General features: G+C 43.9%; 2 protein-coding genes across 2 annotated transcripts in view; one reads left to right on the forward strand and one right to left on the reverse strand.

Annotated features, from left to right (window-relative positions):
- Positions 1 to 981: 981 nt before the first annotated feature.
- RNF223 (ring finger protein 223) lies at positions 982 to 8372 on the forward strand. The gene is made up of 2 exons (XM_083162055.1): positions 982 to 1428; positions 7672 to 8372. Exon 2 carries the CDS (start codon positions 7681 to 7683, stop codon positions 8323 to 8325), a length of 645 nt encoding a protein of 214 aa, XP_083018181.1. The 5' UTR covers positions 982 to 1428; positions 7672 to 7680; the 3' UTR covers positions 8326 to 8372.
- Positions 8373 to 11169: 2797 nt separating this feature from the next.
- The window catches only part of LOC146042958 (tyrosine-protein phosphatase non-receptor type 11-like), a 103645-nt gene continuing 95954 nt past the window's right edge, over positions 11170 to 18860 (reverse strand). The window contains exons 15-16 of the mRNA XM_083163260.1: positions 18643 to 18763; positions 11170 to 11452 (exon numbers count right to left, since the gene is read on the reverse strand). Coding sequence (XP_083019386.1) covers positions 18679 to 18763 — 85 coding nt within the window. The 3' untranslated portion in view covers positions 11170 to 11452; positions 18643 to 18678. The remainder of the gene's footprint in view (positions 11453 to 18642; positions 18764 to 18860) is intronic.

An 18860-nucleotide genomic window follows, 5' to 3' on the forward strand; every position in this document is an offset into this window, starting at 1 on the left:
TTTTTGGACCGGAGTCCTGACTGAGCACTGCAGTGAGCAGATATCTAATGCCCGGCCTGACCGGAATGGACTCACTTACTTTAGTTAGATTCTGGCCTCAGGGACTGGTCTGGGATGGGGATCGGGTAAGCTGCTGCCTGCCTCCTCCTCCTGTAGGCGGCCGGGCCCGGGCACGCTGTGTGATTGCGATCGGAGGAGAGGGAGGGGGAGGTTGGCGATGGCGCCAGGGGTCCCCGGGTGAGCATAACGCAGCAGGACGCGCAAGACAGAGTTCGCGGCCGGGGTGTGGACTGCAGGCAGGGTGAAAGTACAGTAGAATGGCAGCGGTGTGGGTATGATTTGATTCAGCACTGCTGCAGCCTGCAGTCTAGCAGCAGCCAGAGGGACTCGGGGGGGGCACCCAGTGGGTACTCATAAATTACCATGCACCCACAGAATCAGCGCCTATGCTTACCCTCCCCTGCTGCCCCCCCTAACCATCCCTGCCAGAAGTCAACTCCTCCCCATGGCCTAACACTCCCCACCCCCTTCACCGGTTCAATAGTATATCACAAAGTTATGGTCGCTTGCCTCACCGCCCAGACCAGTGGTAGCCAACCCTAGCCCTCGAGAGCTACCAACAGTTCACATTTTCCAGACAACCTAGCTGCTGCACAGCTGCACTCTTTAATAACTGACACATTTTAAAAGATCCACAGGGGGAACTAATTAGCTCACTTGTGATTCTGTGAGGAGACCTGCAAAACATGCACTGTTGGTAGCTCTCGAGGACTAGGGTTGGCTACCCCAGGCCCAGACTGACTCATTTGTTCTAATAAAGTGCCCACGTTCTATAACTCCCGCTGCCACTTTCATACATGGGGGAGAAGCAGTATCAGGGCAATGTCACTTTATCCCATATCGACCCTTAATACGTCTTCTCCAAACTGAAGATGATTTCTACAGGTTGTATGCTTCATGACAATCAGTCCAGTAGTATGTGCTCCAACTTGGAACACATGATCAGATACAGTACAACATTCTTATAATATTAACATACAGATCACTTGTTGTCCATATTCTGATTAGTCATTTTTTCCCTGAGTGGCAGGACAGCCGCTGATTAACATAAAGAACAATACAAACAGCAGCTCCTGTCCAATAATTAGGCATGTGGATTCTTAGAAATGTAACCTGATTGTCCGTCCTCTCTGGCAGGTAGGAGAGCAACTCCCTCACTGACTCACCTTTTACAGTGCAGCTACATAAGGAGTAACAACCAGTGTGGTACAGTAGAACCTGCACAGAGCTGACTGAATCAATGACAGAGGGAGTTATCACAGAGACACAACAGAACAGTATTTCCAGCCCTCACCAGCAGTAATCCTGCTCACAGTGACAGCATCACACAACTACTACTAGCACTGAGCAACTTGGGGAAAACTTTCGGTAAGTTCATCTCATTTTATTTATTGATTAATTTGTAAAACTGAAATCTCGCTGGAAGTTCACCTGTGCCCACATTATGTGGCTCATCGCTCTGCCCTCTATAACGAAGCAACGTTCTAGACACAATTGTCGTGATATTATTTAACACTAGTCTTTATTCTATAAATCATGGTATTTTTATTACAAGTAAAAGGAAATTAATAGAAACACCTATAAATACTGAACTGGATTTACTCAACCACGTATGCAGAGCTGTGTAACTGGCAGCCACAATTACTGTATGTAGTTATCTTGGTAAGGTCTGCCCTGCGTACTGTGATAGCAATGAGGCTGCTATGACAGGTGGCCATACACACGCAGATTTATCTTCAGATCTGGCTGGTTGGAACAAAAACATGATTATGGATGAGAGCAAATGACAGTTGACCGTTTGCTTGGAAATGCTGGAAAACTGCCAAACTGTCACTCATCCATAACCATGTTTTTGTTCCAGCCAGCCAGATCTGAAGATAAATCTTACTAGTGTATGGTAACCTATATGCATCACCACAATTCTTGTGTGTGATCATATTAATACGACTTCATAAAAATGATATATTTAATATTTCTTAATAAATGAAAACTGTAAACAGAATGTCATATAACCGCGCTGTCATTGTAGCAGTTTTACATAATAATAATGAGCTATTAATTAGATTTAGGCAGGTCATTATAGCATTCCTGCCTTGCTGGAACACCCACTGGGTCTGTTCTGTACACTGTGAAGCGTGTTTTGGTTTTGGGGTGTGTGTGAAGTTTTATCTGAGGCGTGGCAGTGTTTCTAAATAAAGACAGGATACAAATAAATATCAAGTGTGTTACAGTGCTCTAGGAATGTGCTGGGAACAGTTAGACGGACAGCTCCTCAGTGATAGACAAAGCGCTTGGCGCTACTGTCCTGATCTCACCAGGATACGCTGCAGCAGGCTAGTGTCTCACTAGATCTGCCCAATCCACACACACACACTGCACAATTACTATGCAAGTAATTAGTATATATACATTAGCTTTGCATTTGCAGCTAGCTCTGTCCTACTTACAGAAGTATTGCTGACGGGATGCATTGCAAACACATTCCCCAATAAAACCAGTATACTTCTATCCATATACATTTAATTGTACTACCATATGCTTTTTCAGTAGCTGTAACAATAGGAAAGCAGAGAGCTGATGGGTGCAGGGGTTAGTACAGTGGCCCTTATTCTGGTTAACTCGCAAAGGCAAATTCGTTCTCAAATGGACAAAACCATGTGCACTGCAGGTGGGGCAGATGTAACATGTGCAGAGAGTTAGATTTGGGTGGGGTTTTACTTTAAAGTGAGATCTATATTGCAGTGTAAAAATAAAGCAGTCAAGTATTTTCCCTGCACAGAAACAAAATAACTCACCCAAATCTAATTCTCTCTGCATATGTTACATCTGCCCCACCTGCAGTGCACATGGTTTTGTCCATTTGAGAAGGAATTTGCCTTTTGCGAGTGAACCAGAATAAGGACCAGTGTGTACACCGAGGAGTTAGTCTCTGACCACCTGGCTATTGCTCAGCCAGTGTACCTGCATGGGGGTATCGGGCTGCTGCCGAGTGGCTGACACTGGCTGGGTGTGGCCAAGCACTTTTCAATTCAATGTGACCGGGAGAGCAGGGCTAGGCTGTGACTGGTCACGTAGTCTCTAATCACTGCTGGACTTTTCCATTATGCAGTTTATGTTTCCATACGGTCATTCCTATAGCATGCAAGCAAAGTCCTCTTACCCTCTTTGTCCCCAGTATCACCTTATGACTTTGTGCTCACAACTGCAAAAAGCAATGAAATATGCTGGCGCCCTATAACTAAATGTTAATACATAAAAGAAGACCTAGCACCTTTTAGATCCTGTGTCCATGCAATCACAGCATGTACAGCTTACATACATTGTGAATGCGTCCGGAATATCGTCTTAGCCTCTCTTAGCGAGGGCTGCACATAATGCAGCAGGGGGTCACTCTCTGCCCGGGCACTAGGAGATAATAAGTGCACACATGCTTATCACCAGCTGGGATCTCCTGCTCCGAGCACTTTATAACCAGCTCAGGCCAGATCTCTGCAGCTCGCAGATGTGGAACGAACAGCACTGGACTAGTTTTAGGTATTTTTAAAAAAAATATTTTCATGAACTAAAAATAACCAGTCTCACCCGAAGGAATTACCAACCACCTATGTCCGCAGCCACTGACAGGTGTAGCAAGAACGGCACAGCCTTCTGCATAATATACATACAGTTAGTGCGGTGACTTCTAGCTAAGCAGTCTGCTTAGCATGCACAGCTACAATGGGCAGCGGTGCATGCGGTAGAGTACATTCATCGCTTAAGGACATAAACCCCCCCCCCCCTTCCCCAAGTTTGATCCTATTAATTAAATTAACTTCATTCTTCTATTGTATGACAGCTAATCAATGTACTTCCCCAGTTTTAATAACCTGTACATTAATATCAAACTCACCAGGACATGAAATGTGCCTTTTAATTAGAATTAGCCGCTGCTAGAGATTTTCAGATGCCACGCTTTACCCTAAGGGGCAATGAGGGAGAGCAACATTGAGCGTGGCGTTCTACCGCAAGGTAAAATGCCATAATGTACTGAGCTGTATCTACCACACAGACATATATTGCCAGTGGCTATCATGTTTGCTTTGTAGATACATTGTCCTGTAAAAATGTGGCCTAGACACAGATGTATAGAGATGGTACGCCAAATGCATGCCTTATTTATTGAGCCATTATGCCAGCGTACCCTGGCACCACATAAAACATCCCCCGCTGGTATGATTGGGGTATCAAATCCCATTATGCCCTGTCACAGTTTTAGCATGCCCTAACACAGTGATGGCTAACCTTGACGCTCCAGCTGTTGTTGAACTACACATCCCAGCATGCCCTGCCACGGTTGTCCTGTTAGGGCAGTGATGGCTAACCTTGACACTCCAGCTGTTGTTGAACTACACATCCCAGCATGCCTTGCTACAGTTTTACTATTTGTTCATGCTAAAACTGATGAAGGGCATGCTGGGATGCGTAGCCCCACAGCAGCTGGAATGCTGCATGTTGAATTCCCCCTGTTCTACGTTAACAAAAGGAAAACATTATATGAAAAGTACCTGACTGGTTCGGATGACAAAATCCTGTAGGGCTAATTGTATGACATTCCTGAACACTGTAATCTGGGTATTAATGATTACTACAGCTTGTAGGTATTTCAAAATAATGAATGTTTCCTTTTCCTGGTGCGCAGTGTGTCACACAAGTGCCTCCTACAGTTCTGCACAGGGACATGACTGTCCATCTGTCAGCAGAGGGTGAGATCACTGGCTGGACGTGTACCCTGCACAGCTCACCAGCGGCTAGTGATGAGGTTGTGCTGAGACGCTGAGCGCTGACATAAGAATGTCCAGCAGTCACCTGAAAGCACAGACAAGCCACACTCATCCACGTGTCTTCTACAGGAATCTAATTAATGCCTCTGGGATAAGCTCACAACATAAACCGTTCAAAAATGTAAACGTGCTTAGGAACTATTACACACAATGCTGACTTTATGCTAGTAATAAATACCATCACAGTGTGTCCAGGAGGAACGTTTGGATAGGAAATATTTGGTAGAGGCCGATGTTGGTTTTAAAATAAAGGAACTGAGTAAGGGGAAGTCCCACCTGTAACGGCAGCCGGCCAGCTGTTTGCTATCTAGAGGCAGCTTTTATTCTGCGCAGGCTGAACTGGTGACAGAGAAGAGGAACAATGCTTCTCTTCACCAATGGCCAGAAAGAGACACTACTGTCATCCAGTCCTTCCATCTTATAGACTGAGGTGCAGAATCATTAATACAAACGTGCCCATCCTGATATGCAAGAGCAACGGCATGTCGTCAAGGGGCGGGTGGGAGGCTGCGATTGGAGCAGATAGCGCTGCCTCCTCCATACTATGAACGGGGCCCGGGTTGCTTGATCTGGTTACCCGTTTACACTGCACCATGCCCTGGGAAGATCCCGGGAGCAACCATGGCAGCTAGCAGGGTTGTAATACCGGGGCATTGCTCCCTGGATTTTGGCCCAGGACCCATTCACATCAGCACTACACTTGGGTTGTTCCCGAGACCAACCCAAGTATAAAGGCTGGTGTGAATGGGGTATATAAAGGCCTCATTTATCAATGGGTGATAAAACTCATTGCAGATGATAAATGGTGATCCAGCCGTGTGTTTAAAAAATGACAGTTACAAGCCAATTGGTTGGAGCACCATTTACTATACAGAACAGTATTAGTGCCCACCACTCAAGACTTTGTGTCTTCACAATCATCCCAACTGGACGGGCCTATAAATCTGCTCTTCTAGTTTTGGTCTGTCACCTGTAGTCCCAGTGTAGAGGCGGTCAGAAAGCTGCACAAATACACAGCCGGATCTATCGGGCATCTGTTTTCTGTAGGGATGACGCGATTATTAACAGGTATAACGTATGTACACTCCCCACTGATCCACAACCACTAGAATGAACGATAATTGGCCAGTAAGCACCCAGCATAAAATAACTAAAAACAAAATTCTGTTTCTGAAAAAAAAAATCAAAAAACCAAACACCCTCGCTAATAAAAAGTAAACAAGCATTTCCAATACACAGATGGTACAGACGTTACTGCAGGGCAAATCATATACCTATTACAGCTCACACTTCTAGCCACCTCTTCTTTAATTGCATGTGTAAAACTTTTTTTGCCAGAGGAAAAACAACTATTTTGCTCACAATAGTGGCTTCCCCACACACCCACACATTGACGTAAAATAAAATATTAAAAACAACCCCTACCATACACTAAAATGTACATTTTTAACTCATATTCTAAACAATAGGAGGACGATTTGTTTTAGTTAACAAATGACATAACCTTTATAGTCTTTATTTGTAACAGATAAAAACCACTTAGACGTAGCAGTAAAGAAACAGTTAACATATACCAGGTGTCCCTTGGGGTTCATACACTTATAAACCCATTGCTCAATGAAACAAACTAATAGGAAATGATACCAACAGCACTAATATCACAAGGAAATGACTTGCCTGGAAAATACCTCATTGCGTTGCCATGTGAAGCTGCACTAGCATCATGACAGTGCACTCTGTGATTTATCATCACCGGGGGCTGGGAGACCGCACTTTACAAGGATATACATCACAAAATAACGTGTGAAAATTCCCCTATTTCCGCTTAATCCAGCGACTGTTCTTTTTGGTATAAATAGATTCAAATACAGCCAATGAATTGAAGTTTAGTGAAATATTGCATTTGGGACCAATATAAATTTGGCCATAAGCATATTTTTGTGCAAGCTAATTATTTTATGTTCACTAAACTTAGGATCTTGAGCAGCTATATAGAGCAGCAGCAGTTAGTGCTTACGATTCCTTAAGTTTAAAGAGGCCGAACAGCGGATGTAGACAGTGTGTATGTGGTGTTAGTGTCTCCCGTAAGCACATCACCTGGTGCTTGTAAGGAGACAGACCACTTGCAAGGGGGCTTGGCCCCAGGCTCATAATGCAAACACGATGATACTGTAGGGACCAACTACGGATTGTTTAAATGCATCTTGATCCCTCCCACCAATACTATTATCTGCTGCACAAAAGTAAATTTACATTAGATCTCTCAACTGCATTTAATTTTATAGGTTATATTTATAGACTGTCTAGACCTGGGCACACTATACTAATTGTGTGCTTTAGCATCCCCTGGTGTAAAACAGGCACATCTGCTACCCTTGCAGAGCTGGATTCGTCTTCTGATACTTCCAGCTATGCAAGTTGGCTGATTTTAAGCCGGAATCTTTGGTGCCAAAAGCATCCAATTCTGCATGAGACGCTTATTGATCTTTGTTAATATGAAGGTTACAACTTCTATTCCAACTTAGATTTTGAATTCAAACACGAGCAGCAAAATGCTCCAATATTGTTTTTATTGAACAGTAATTACACCTATAAAAATAAACTAAAATGAAGATGGAAGGCTCAGAAGCTCTAGTCAGTGACTAATAGGAAAAATAAACAAATAAAAACAGGTAAATCTACAGTGCACCTTTTGGTAAACAAGTGGCCTTCATCACCTGCACTGAACATGTGAGTAAATGTCTTATTAAATTACTGAAAGCTTCTATTAAAATATTCTTTGCCTTAACAGGCCCAAACCATGGACGCAGCTATGGATGTCTGGAATACTCAAGTAGAACCAGAGGAAGGTGCGGACAACCGACCAGAGTGCTCCATCTGTTTCAACAGCTACGATAACATCTTCAAGACCCCAAAAGTCCTGAATTGCTCGCACACGTTCTGCTTGGAGTGTGTAGCCAGACTGGTAGCCTCGCTCCCGCCAGAGAGCAGACACGATAAGGTCCTGTGCCCCTTCTGCCGCCAACCCACACAAATCCCAGAGCATGGGGTACCAGCACTACAGACAAGCCAAGAATTACTGTCTAACCTACCTTCCCATCAACAGCATGAAGAGACTGTGTGGATTGAAGGGAACAAACTTTGTTATAAACAGGACCCAGAGTCCGACTCCAGCAACCCAAACGTCTGCATCTGTGTGGACATTAGCATGGACAAAAAGGAAAGCCCGCCAGAACCAGTGCCACGCACTGGATTCCAAAGGTTCTGCTGTGGGTGCAGTGACTGGAAAAGACTCTTGCTGATCGTTTTTATGGTGCTTATATTGTTTTGCATCCTTCTTTGGCCAGTGCAGTGTATACTGAAGACGGGGAACCTGCGCTGTACAACAGAAACCTCACCTACGAAGATGCCTCTGTCTTCCCTACTGGTCACACACGGTGTATGAGAAAAGAATCAATAGGACTCATGTTTACAACACTCACACAAGACGGACAGTGCGATGGTGCTTTGGGTATCAACAGTACCAATGAGAACTGGCCGTCTTCTTTAACGGATTGTTACATGCATCTTTTGATGGTAACCAATGTCTTCCGTTTGTTCTAGACTTGGAAACTTAAGACCGGAAACACTCTCCCTTAGGATGTGAGGGAGACCGGTCACACTTAATGGGCTGGTAAGTCCAGCAAAGTCACAGCTACTGGAAAAAAACAATGTGGCTTTGTACATGCATGTGGCAAACATAGACTGGAAGGTTTTTGCAAGATACGATGACAAAATACAGTATTACTTCAATGTTAAGTATCAGCTTAACCATAACAGTCTGTGCTACGTGCAGGGAATGGAACAGATCAGTATTCAGGAAGTGGTTTAAATCCACTGTGTGTAGTAGTGGTTTAAGTTCAGCCATAAATGTGGGTTATAGCAAAAAGGACACGAGGTGGATTTTTATTTGCTACAAATAACCATTTAATCGGTAGAGAGGGAGAGAGATCATTAAGGCAGGGAATTGGATTTTTATGCTTCTAAAATGCCAGGTTCCGCTGCGATCTTGAATCAGCAATAACGGAGCTGTAAACAGGCATTTACCACCATTAAAGGCATTAAGGAACTACACAAGGGATATCAGTATTAGAAGTGGCCATGGTTCTAAAACAAAACGGTTTGGTAGAAATAGATGTACGGAATAGTCCAACCTCAACCTGAGATCACACATTTTCTGTCTGTCCAAATGAGTAATTTAAATATTTAAACCAATTGCTTAAGTAGGATAATTAGGTCAACAAATCATTACAGGTTTTATATACTGTATATTATGGTGACAAAGTCCTGATGAATACAGTACTGTTGGCAAATCTCGGATAACAGAGTCTTCTTGAGGTGCCTGGATTCCGTACATCACCAAATTAGGGAGGCATCAGATCAATGGTTTAAGGCAGGGGTGGCCAAACCGGTCCTCGAGATCTACCACCAGTCCACGTTTTCCAAATCACCTAGCTGGTGCACAGCTGTCGTCATTACTAGCTGTCACATTGTCAGACCTACTACATTCATTCCTACTATAGATCCACAGGTTGCCTGAAAATCATGTTGGTAGATCTTGAGGACAGGTTTGACCACCCCTGGTCTAACCTAGTATGCTTTATACACAGTAATATGGAAATGTCTCAGCATCTTATTAAAACTACAAAAGGAATCAACTGTCGGTGACCTCCCCACACTCAGTACATTTTTCACTTGCCAAGCTGTGACTGGCGAAACACATGCTGAAACTTGCAGTTCTACAACACCTGGGAGCCACACGTCACCTACCTCTTACTTTGTAAGCTGCACTGCAGCAAACCAAAGACAAGCCATCGACTCAATGTCTACGCTGTCAGCTACACTTGTGATGTATCAATGGGACACTGCTGCTTTATAGAACCTGAGCCACTTACCATTTCTAATTGTTGATTCATTTTAATTTCAAGGAATTTAAATATTTTAGATTATAATTTGCAGAGTGTCTACCAACCACTTTCCAAAATGGATCCCTGCTGCAATACAAAGTGCGTAAGACAAAGAAAACGGCAGTGACAGGATTGTCTTTACAGGTTGACACAATGGAGTTCATTTACTTAAATAATGTGTACTAACTGAAAGCGGCCAATCAATCCTTTCGTCTCATTCCTTTAACTTGCACTGACCTGAACAAAGATCATTTTGAGTGGTTGCTATAGGTTACTGCTTAATTACGCTATTAAGAAACCTCCAGTGTGCCAATTTATAAAGCATATATCATTATAAATGACTAGCTGAAGTAACTGAAGCACAGAGGATTTGCTGAGAGAATAGGCCACAAATTCTGTGTCATGGGATACAAAACCGAGGAAAGGCGCTCGTAGAGCAACACTATTATATTGATAGGATGTATTGTTATAAAGAGTTTTAGGGTGAAATTTAATAGTTCACCCATAGTTTGTTAAATATTTTAAATGTTGTTTTCCTGCCTCACTGCACTTACTGACCATAAACGCTGCAAACTGTACATAAGTCGTGGCTCTTCAGTATATTGTTTACTAATATGTATATTTTAATGTATATTTACATGACTTAATAAATATATTTACTTTATACTTACGGAAAAAAGTGTTTATTACAAGTTTCATATGCATATCTGTAAGATTTTATATCTATCTATCTATAAAATTATTGGAACCATACTCTAAATATGATCAGGTGGTTCAGATACTTCTGTAGTTATGGTGTAGTGTAAACCAAAAGCAGGCCTTCCGACTTCCTGTCCAGCAATTTTCTTTTGTACCCCATAGGTGCGTACAGAAAATATGCAATGTATGCGGTGCTACCATAATGAAAATAGCCACCACAAAGTATCACTTACTGAATTGCCAATTTCCGGTCTTCGGAAACCATTGATACCATTGATTTAGAATGTACTATGTGGCACAGAACTCTGTTAAAACAAAAAAGTAGTCCCTGGAAGTTTATGGGGTGAATGAATTGGACACGCCTCCCAACAAGAACTACAATGATGGTTGAAAATATATGGACTCAAACATCCCTTGAAAAACCCAACAAGGATATTTTACGCTGTCACGGACGAACCCAACAGACGCATTTCTACAAAGAGCCAATCAGAATGCACATATAATATCGGGCATACCCGAGTCTTCTGATAGCAAAACACTGCCGTATTTAACCTAGAGACAAGGGCAATAAAATAACCAAAACCGACAAACTAAATGCCATGATTTACTTTACGGAACAAATTTTTTTTATTATACATTTTTACAAAACAAAACAAAAAAAGTAACAAATAAAATTATCTAAAACTCAGTGGCTTTTCTGAGGCACTTGAATAAATAATTTGCCAAAATACTGAGGCAAAAAAAAAAAAAAAATTGTTCTGTCATAATAAGTTACTGTAGGTGTGCTCGCCATAACTTTGCTCACTGCTCCTTCACACTTCTACCTTCCTTCTGGAGCTGGCTCGGGGGCTAGGCAGGGATAAGTTGCAGAATGGGGGGGCAACTCCAGACAGCCATGGCCAGGGAATGGAGACAAAAAGTGCAGTCCTACAAAACAAAAACAGGAAAATAATCAAGCACAATACTACATATATTGTTTATGGAATATTGAAAGAAATCAGAAGCACAGTAAATGTAGCTGAACAACACATTCCCCAATGGCTAAAGGGTTTTCCAACTTGAGTTGACACTTTTAAATTCTATTAGCTGTGTCATTTGCCGTGGTTAATTAATTGACCCCCCCCCCCCCCCACCCCCTCACCCCAGGGGCTAGCCAATCAGTCCAAAAGCTTGCATTCTATGAGGATTTCTTTTTCCACCTGCCCGAGGCACCAGAAAAAAAAAAATCCCTGTTAAAATTACCAGTTTTCACAATCCCGGCTGCAAAAACCATGGGTCCAGGAACTTATCCCAGATCCTATGTGTTTAAGTTCGAAACAGGCAATTTTTGGCCAAAAAATAAGTGGGTTAATATTAAATTGCCGGTACTTGTTTCCAAGCACGGCGCCCATCGGGTCCCATCGCATACCTTAACTTAAGTTATGCGATGGGACCGAGCTTCGGGCTTTTTTTAGAGGTTTCCCGACAAATGTAAAATCGGGTCCATCGCATGCCATTATAATGACATGCGATGCGACCAATGCGATGGACCTGATTTTACATATGAACCAATGTTAAATGGCTCCCCATACCCGATTTTTGATTGCATACCCACCCTGATGGGTAATTTGTATGTCAAATGCCCCCCCCCATTGTTAACGCCACCCCGAAGCGTGGCGAGCCTGTGAGGAGCGGCGGTACGCGTCCTCTGACCTTCTCATACCCCCACTATCCATGTCGGTGTGCAGTTGATTTTATATAGTGTGGCAAGCGCAGCGAGCCACTGAGACCGAAGCGTGGCGAGCGCAGCGAGCCCCGCGTAATACCTGTTAAGTCATGCGCGTCCCCTCGCGGGGAACGCCACGCTTCGGGCTCGGTGGCTCGCTGCGCTTGCCACACTATATAAAATCAACTCCACGCCGACGTGGATAGTGGGAAAAGATCGGCGGACGCGTACCACCGCCCGCTCGCCACGCTTCGGGTTGCCGTTCATCGTGGGGTGGCGTTAACAATGGGGGGGCATTTGACATATAATTTACCATTAGGGTGGGTATACAATAAAAAAAGTGGGGTCTGGGGGGCATTTTACATTGAGTCCAATGTAAAAATCGGGTCTCAGGGACCATTTTACATTGATTTCAATGTAAAAATCGGGTCAGTCGCGTCGCATTGCATGCGATTTGGTCGCATGCGATGGACCAGATTTTCCTGACCCGATGGCTTACAATTAAGTGGCGCCGTGCTAGGAAACAAGTACCAAATTGTGGTAAAATATCTTTTTCCCTCCCCCTGAAATTTTTTTTAGGCATATACAGAAAATCCCCCTGTGTGTTGCTATTCCTGTGCAGTTTTTATTTGAATTGCTCTGGTTTAAGACCCAAACTGCTAAATTCTTCATTGATTTTATTGCAAGCTTGTAGTTAGAAGTTGTTGGGCCTTCTTTGGATTATTGTAACAGAACAATCTAGGGGTCATTTTTTTGTGAATCAAATGATCTACCAGTATATTTTTGTGGGAGGAAAGCAGAGTACCCAAGAGGAAACGCACACAAGCAGGGGGAGAATATACAAACTCTGCACAGTTTAGACCTGGCATGTCCAAACTATGTCCCTCCAGATGTTGTGAAACTACAAGTCCCATCATGCCTTGCCACAGTTTTGCTATGAGGGAATGCTAAATCTATGGCAAGGCATGCTGGGATGTGTAGTTTCACAAAAACTGGAGGGCCACAGTTTGGACAAGCCTGGCTTAGACCGTAGCGGGATATGAACCCATGACCTCAATGCTAACCATTACACTGGGGCTTTCTAAATTCCTAGCAGCGAGTATCCCTCAAGAAATTGGTGAGGGAACCCACACGTAAGGCTGGTTTCACACACTCCGGCTCCTGCCGGACGAGAAATCCCGCACGGCCAGGGTGCCGTGCCGCACACATTAGTTGTGAATGGACACTATTGTGTCCAGTCACACGGGACGGCCACGGCTGCAGCCGGATCCCGCCACTGGAAGGGACGGCTGCCGGGCTGTGGCCATCCCCTTCATGATGAACTAGTGTGTGCTGTACAGGTGTACTGTACAGGTTTTCGCCGTCCGGCAGGAGCCGGAGTGTGTGAAACCAGCCTTAAGATGCATTATCAGACATAATACTCACAAATGGCAACAGAATATCAGACATAAATGTGGGAGAAAACCTAGGATCCAATGTCCATCAAGCAATATGGTCCAAAAACAGGGACCAACTCATGTCAAGAAAAAAAACCTTAAATCTTCAGTAGAACTCCCATCTTAGTAAATGTTCCCCTTTAAGTGGGGACTGGTGGCTGTCTGTTCACATCCTAGCAAATTTACTTCCGGGTATGAAAGTTCCCTCGGTATCAGTATTTCACTGCACGTTCCTGTAGTTCAGTCTCTGGCAAGAAACTGCAGTGACCAACGCATTTTGGACTTTGTCAAGGATAACGGATAGTGACAAAAGCCGAACCTGCTGAAACGCGTTGGGCACCGAATAGCAAGATGCCGCAGCTCAGCTGACACCACACAGAACATTAACATTGGCAATAAGATTACAGTGACCCACAGAGACGCATACACTTGCCTTGAACGAACCCTAATACCTTACCCCAAAGAACCCATCACTGCCCACCATAAGTCTGCTGCGGATACCTGAGAAGAACATAGATCCCAGGTCAGGCGAGTAATACTGCGTGCACTCGGCTGAGAAAAATATATTCCAGGCTCACCTTTATTTATTACAGTCACTCATTAATAAACCATCTATACTTACACAGCCTTAATGATTGGTCATTCCAAGTTAAATACCTATACTGTGTGACTGACACACTACTTGACAAAACACTATATATATATATATATATATATCTGTCTCAACCGTCTGCAACTTGCCCCCCTTTCCCTTATTATTATAACACTGCTTCCCAGAGCGGCAACATTTTCCAGTTATACCAGCATGTTTTTAAATTTTTGTCTTTTTTTTCCTAATTATCACCATCAATATTTGTGCACTAATTCTAAGCACAGAACACACTTAGTATGCTTGTTCTTTTTTCTTTGAACGGCACCTCTTGGGACACCAATAGACCAATTATGCTTGCATAAATGTACACTTTATTTATGTCTTTTTTGCATCACCATATTGCCTTCTAGTTATTTTTGCTTCACGCTTGTTTCTGCACGCAGGCACCAGCAACCGCCCGAGGCTGGAGCGCACGTCGTACAGGAGGTTGCCATGGCAGCGCAACGCGTCACCATGACAACTGGACGCCGACAGCTCAGCCAGCCCTCCTGACCCGTGCACCCGGAAACACTGGAGGCGGAAGCGCCGGAAGTACAACGAGGTGCGCGAGGGAGCGTGGAGAGCGTGGGACGGCAGCATGACCTGACACAATCACCTCTATTTAAGGTAAGACCAGCACCTCACTCATTGTTCACACCTTGACAAAGGGGCTTAGCGCCTCGAAACGTCGGACACCCTGTGACACGTTTTCTTTGATGTTTTGACTTCAATACAAGTTTTATTGACTTTAAATCCGTGAGTGCCGCCTACTTTATTCAGCGAATATCCATTGTCTTTTGGAAGGCACCTCGGTCATCAGTGGACCATTATCCAGAGTGCCGACCGACCCTCCACATATATATATATATATATATATATACATATATATATATACATATATATATATATATATATATATATATCGTTCCCGCTAGCTATATTCCACGGGGCGCTGCGCCCTGCCCGTTTTTCTCCTTTATTGTAGCGCCTTGCCCCTTTTGAAACTATTAAAATGCGCCCTTGTGCCCCCCGCCTATCAGCCGCTGATAGGCTGACAGCCGCGCTCATCAAGAGGTCAGGACTGAGCAGCCGGTCAGCGCAGCTAGGGGGGTGGAATGTGGCTGGAAGAGCTGATACGCTGCTAAACTCAGAGAGAGCAGCGTGTAAGCTCTACCAGCTACACCCTGCACCCCGCAGCGCAGACCAGCCGCTCCCCTCCGCTAATGAGAGCGACTGTCAGCTATTCCAGCGGCACCCCACCGCGCCTGCTCTGACACGCCGCTCACCTCTATGAGAGTGGCGTGTAAGCTCTCTCAGGTGCCTGCCCACCCCACCTCCTCTTCCAGCCCTCCGTGCTGCCTGACACAAGAAGTTTGTGCTGTCATTCAGTGTAAGTCCCCCCTTTGTGTAAATCAGTCATTATTTCCCCTCATACTGCAGTGTATCTCCTGATGTTATCACAGCATCAATTCTCTAGGGCGTGATATTGTGCACGTGTGTAACATGCACCCAGAGGAAGCCCTCTGCATGCATTATGGCAGTGCGCATAATCCTCTCTCAGTGCCTTCTGGGTGACCTCTCTGGCATTATACCACCCAGGGCCGGGCTGCACCTGCTTACAGATTGTGCTAGCATCAAGGGAAGAGGAGGTGTATGAGAACAACAGGTACTACAATGGTCAAGCCAGGATCTAGCCTATAGGTATGACTCCATCTTTGAGCATATAAGGAGGAAGAATCCTGGGTGACCCCCTCCACAATTGTCCCTGCGGTGGAGGTGTGCTTCAAGCGTTGTGGCCTCTCCTTCCTGAAGCTAGCCTGGCAGTGGTGGTATCCCAGGTGGGAGGGTTCAGTACACTGCATACTCTGAGGATTGGGGCATATGATGCGTATGGGATGCAGAAAGATGGGGCGTGTGCTTGCTATGTGTACAGGATGCAGAGGGATGGGACACGTGCTCGCTGTGTGCAGGTGATGCCGAGGGATGAGATATGTGCTTGCTGTGTGTACGGGACACATAGGTAGTGTTCCCTCCTGCTCATTTGAAAACCTGAAAATGCACCCTGTCCTTTTGGTGTGTGGCACTGTGCACCATTACGCTGCCCCCCACCGTGCTGATATGCCGCTGAGAAGTTTTGGTGTATGCCATCATGTGTAAGAGGCATTACAGTGTGTGCCATCATGTGTAAGAGGCATTACAGTGTGTGCCATCATGTGTAATTGTCATTATGACTAAATATGTAATGGGCATAGCAGAGTATGGGTGTAATCCTAGTGCAGTGTGCAATTTATATATATTTTTGTTTATAATGTAAATTTCTAATATAAAATGTGCCGTCCCGAATGAAAAAAAGTGCCCTGCCTGGTGGTCAGCACCCTGCCCTAAAAAAATCCTGGAGTCAACACTCTATCTATATATATATATATATATATATATATATATATATATATATATATATATATATATATATATATATATATATATATATATATATATATATATATATATATATATATCTATCTATCTATCTATATATATATATATATATATATATCGCGCTTAGTAGATCAAAAACTATAGGTGAGATGCTTAGTTGCACAGGGAGAGGAAGCAGAAAGGAGTAAGAAGACCGCTGTATTAGGTCCCTGGTATGACCTCATATAGAATACAGCATTCAGTTCTAGAGGCCATAAGCTTTAGAAGAATATAAATACATTAAAGACTGCACAAAGTAGGTCACCTAAATGGTGCATGGCCTACACCACAAATAATCACCAGGAAAGACTAAAATATAAAATATCTTAATATGTATAGTTAGGAGCAAAAGAGGGAAAGTGAGATAGAACCTTTGGAACACTAGGATACATGCTGAAAGTGAAAGGTGTTAGGGAACATTACTTTACAGAAAGGATAGTGGATAAGTGGAATAGCCTCCCATAAGAGGTGGTAGAGGCTAATGGGCCCCGTTCTGAAGATGATTGTCACAATTAATCTTAAATGTGTGGGCGATCCCAATCAAAAATTTATAGGGATCGCCAATCGATTGCTGAATCGGATTTTTGAACATGTTTAAAAATCTGGTTTTATTGGAGTTTCATTTTTGTATGTGTGGGCATTCTGACAGGAAAAATCTGCTGATCACTGAAACAAATCTGTAGTGTGTGGGCAAGTCAAATAGATTGAAGAAACCATTTATCTGGGGGAAAAAAAAAAAAAGCAATTAATTGAGATCGCAGGTGTATGGGGCCCTTAAGATAGTAGAGCAATTTAAATATGCTTGGGATAGATCTAAGAACACCCTTAAGCTGGATACACACCTAAAGATTTATCTGTCCGTGGGATCAAAAATTTGGTAATGACAATCATTTGCTCCCAAGTACGTGAAAGCAGGCAATGGTCATTCAGAGAAATTGGTAAAGCAGTTTGATTTAACAAATATCGCAGAACAATCATTTTGATCTGTTTTCCAGTGTTTGGGAGCAAATAGTTCACGGTCACCTGCTCCCATACATTGTCAGGTTTAAAAAACAGATACATCTTTCTGTGTGTACCCAGCTTTAAGGCCTTCCCATACACTATGCGATTTGGGCCTGATTTGGATAGCTCGGGCCAGTGCATTTTTGTGTAGACATTCCGTCCCACCTGATTCGCTGTGCCTGCGCATCAGATAGGACTTGGACCGGCTGCACATAAGATTTGCTAAATATCATGTGCAGCTGGAGCCAGGCAGCGAATGCAGAGAAGCACCAGGCAGTGGAAGCCACAAGGCGTTAAGGGTACCAGAAAGGTGGGCAGGGTAAGTCGGGCAGCGGGTGCACTTTAAAAAAAAAAAAGGCCATACAAATAATTGGGCAGCCAGTGATTGGCTGAAAGCTCTCTCAGCCAATCACTGACTTCCTATATTTTTGTATGGGCTTTTTCTTTTCTTGCAGCTTGGATCCCTGCTCCCCCTGCCCAGCTCTATGTCCCCTTTGCCTGCACCCTGGCGTTCCCTGCACACTCCCTCGGTGTCCGCTATCCCCTTCTCCCTCCCCAGGAGTTGCATGTGATAAATTGCTGCCGGGACAATCAGGTCAGACTTGTCCTTAGGACAAGTCGGACTTATAAATGGGGGCCTTAAGAGAGGGATTCAGTCGGAATTACAGCGGTGGAAATCGCGACGGCCAAAATCCCGGCTCTTTGTCCCTCTGTGGGTGTCCACGACATCCATAGAGGGAGAATAAATTAGTGTGCCGAGCGTAGCGAGGCACTGGGCCCGCAAAAGATAATAAGGGGCAGACTGAACAATTTCCTGTACAGCTGGCACAGCCTGGCATTATCAGACTCCGGGGCAGGTAGCACTTACCCTTCAGTATTTGTGCATCTTTAAAACCGTGAAGGGCTATCTGCCAGCATTGCTAGAACAGGACATATGTGGGCTTCTAATATTCAGATTCTCATAGACACAGGCGGAATCATCATTAACCCTGTCAATAAGACATAAGAAAACACATTTTATAATTATATACACACCTAGCTATATCTATACATGTACACATCTAGCCAAGTCTATCTATATATTGC

This window comes from Crinia signifera, chromosome 19, assembly GCF_055691185.1.
Source record: "Crinia signifera chromosome 19, ASM5569118v1, whole genome shotgun sequence".
In the NCBI taxonomy this organism is placed as follows: domain Eukaryota; kingdom Metazoa; phylum Chordata; class Amphibia; order Anura; family Myobatrachidae; genus Crinia; species Crinia signifera.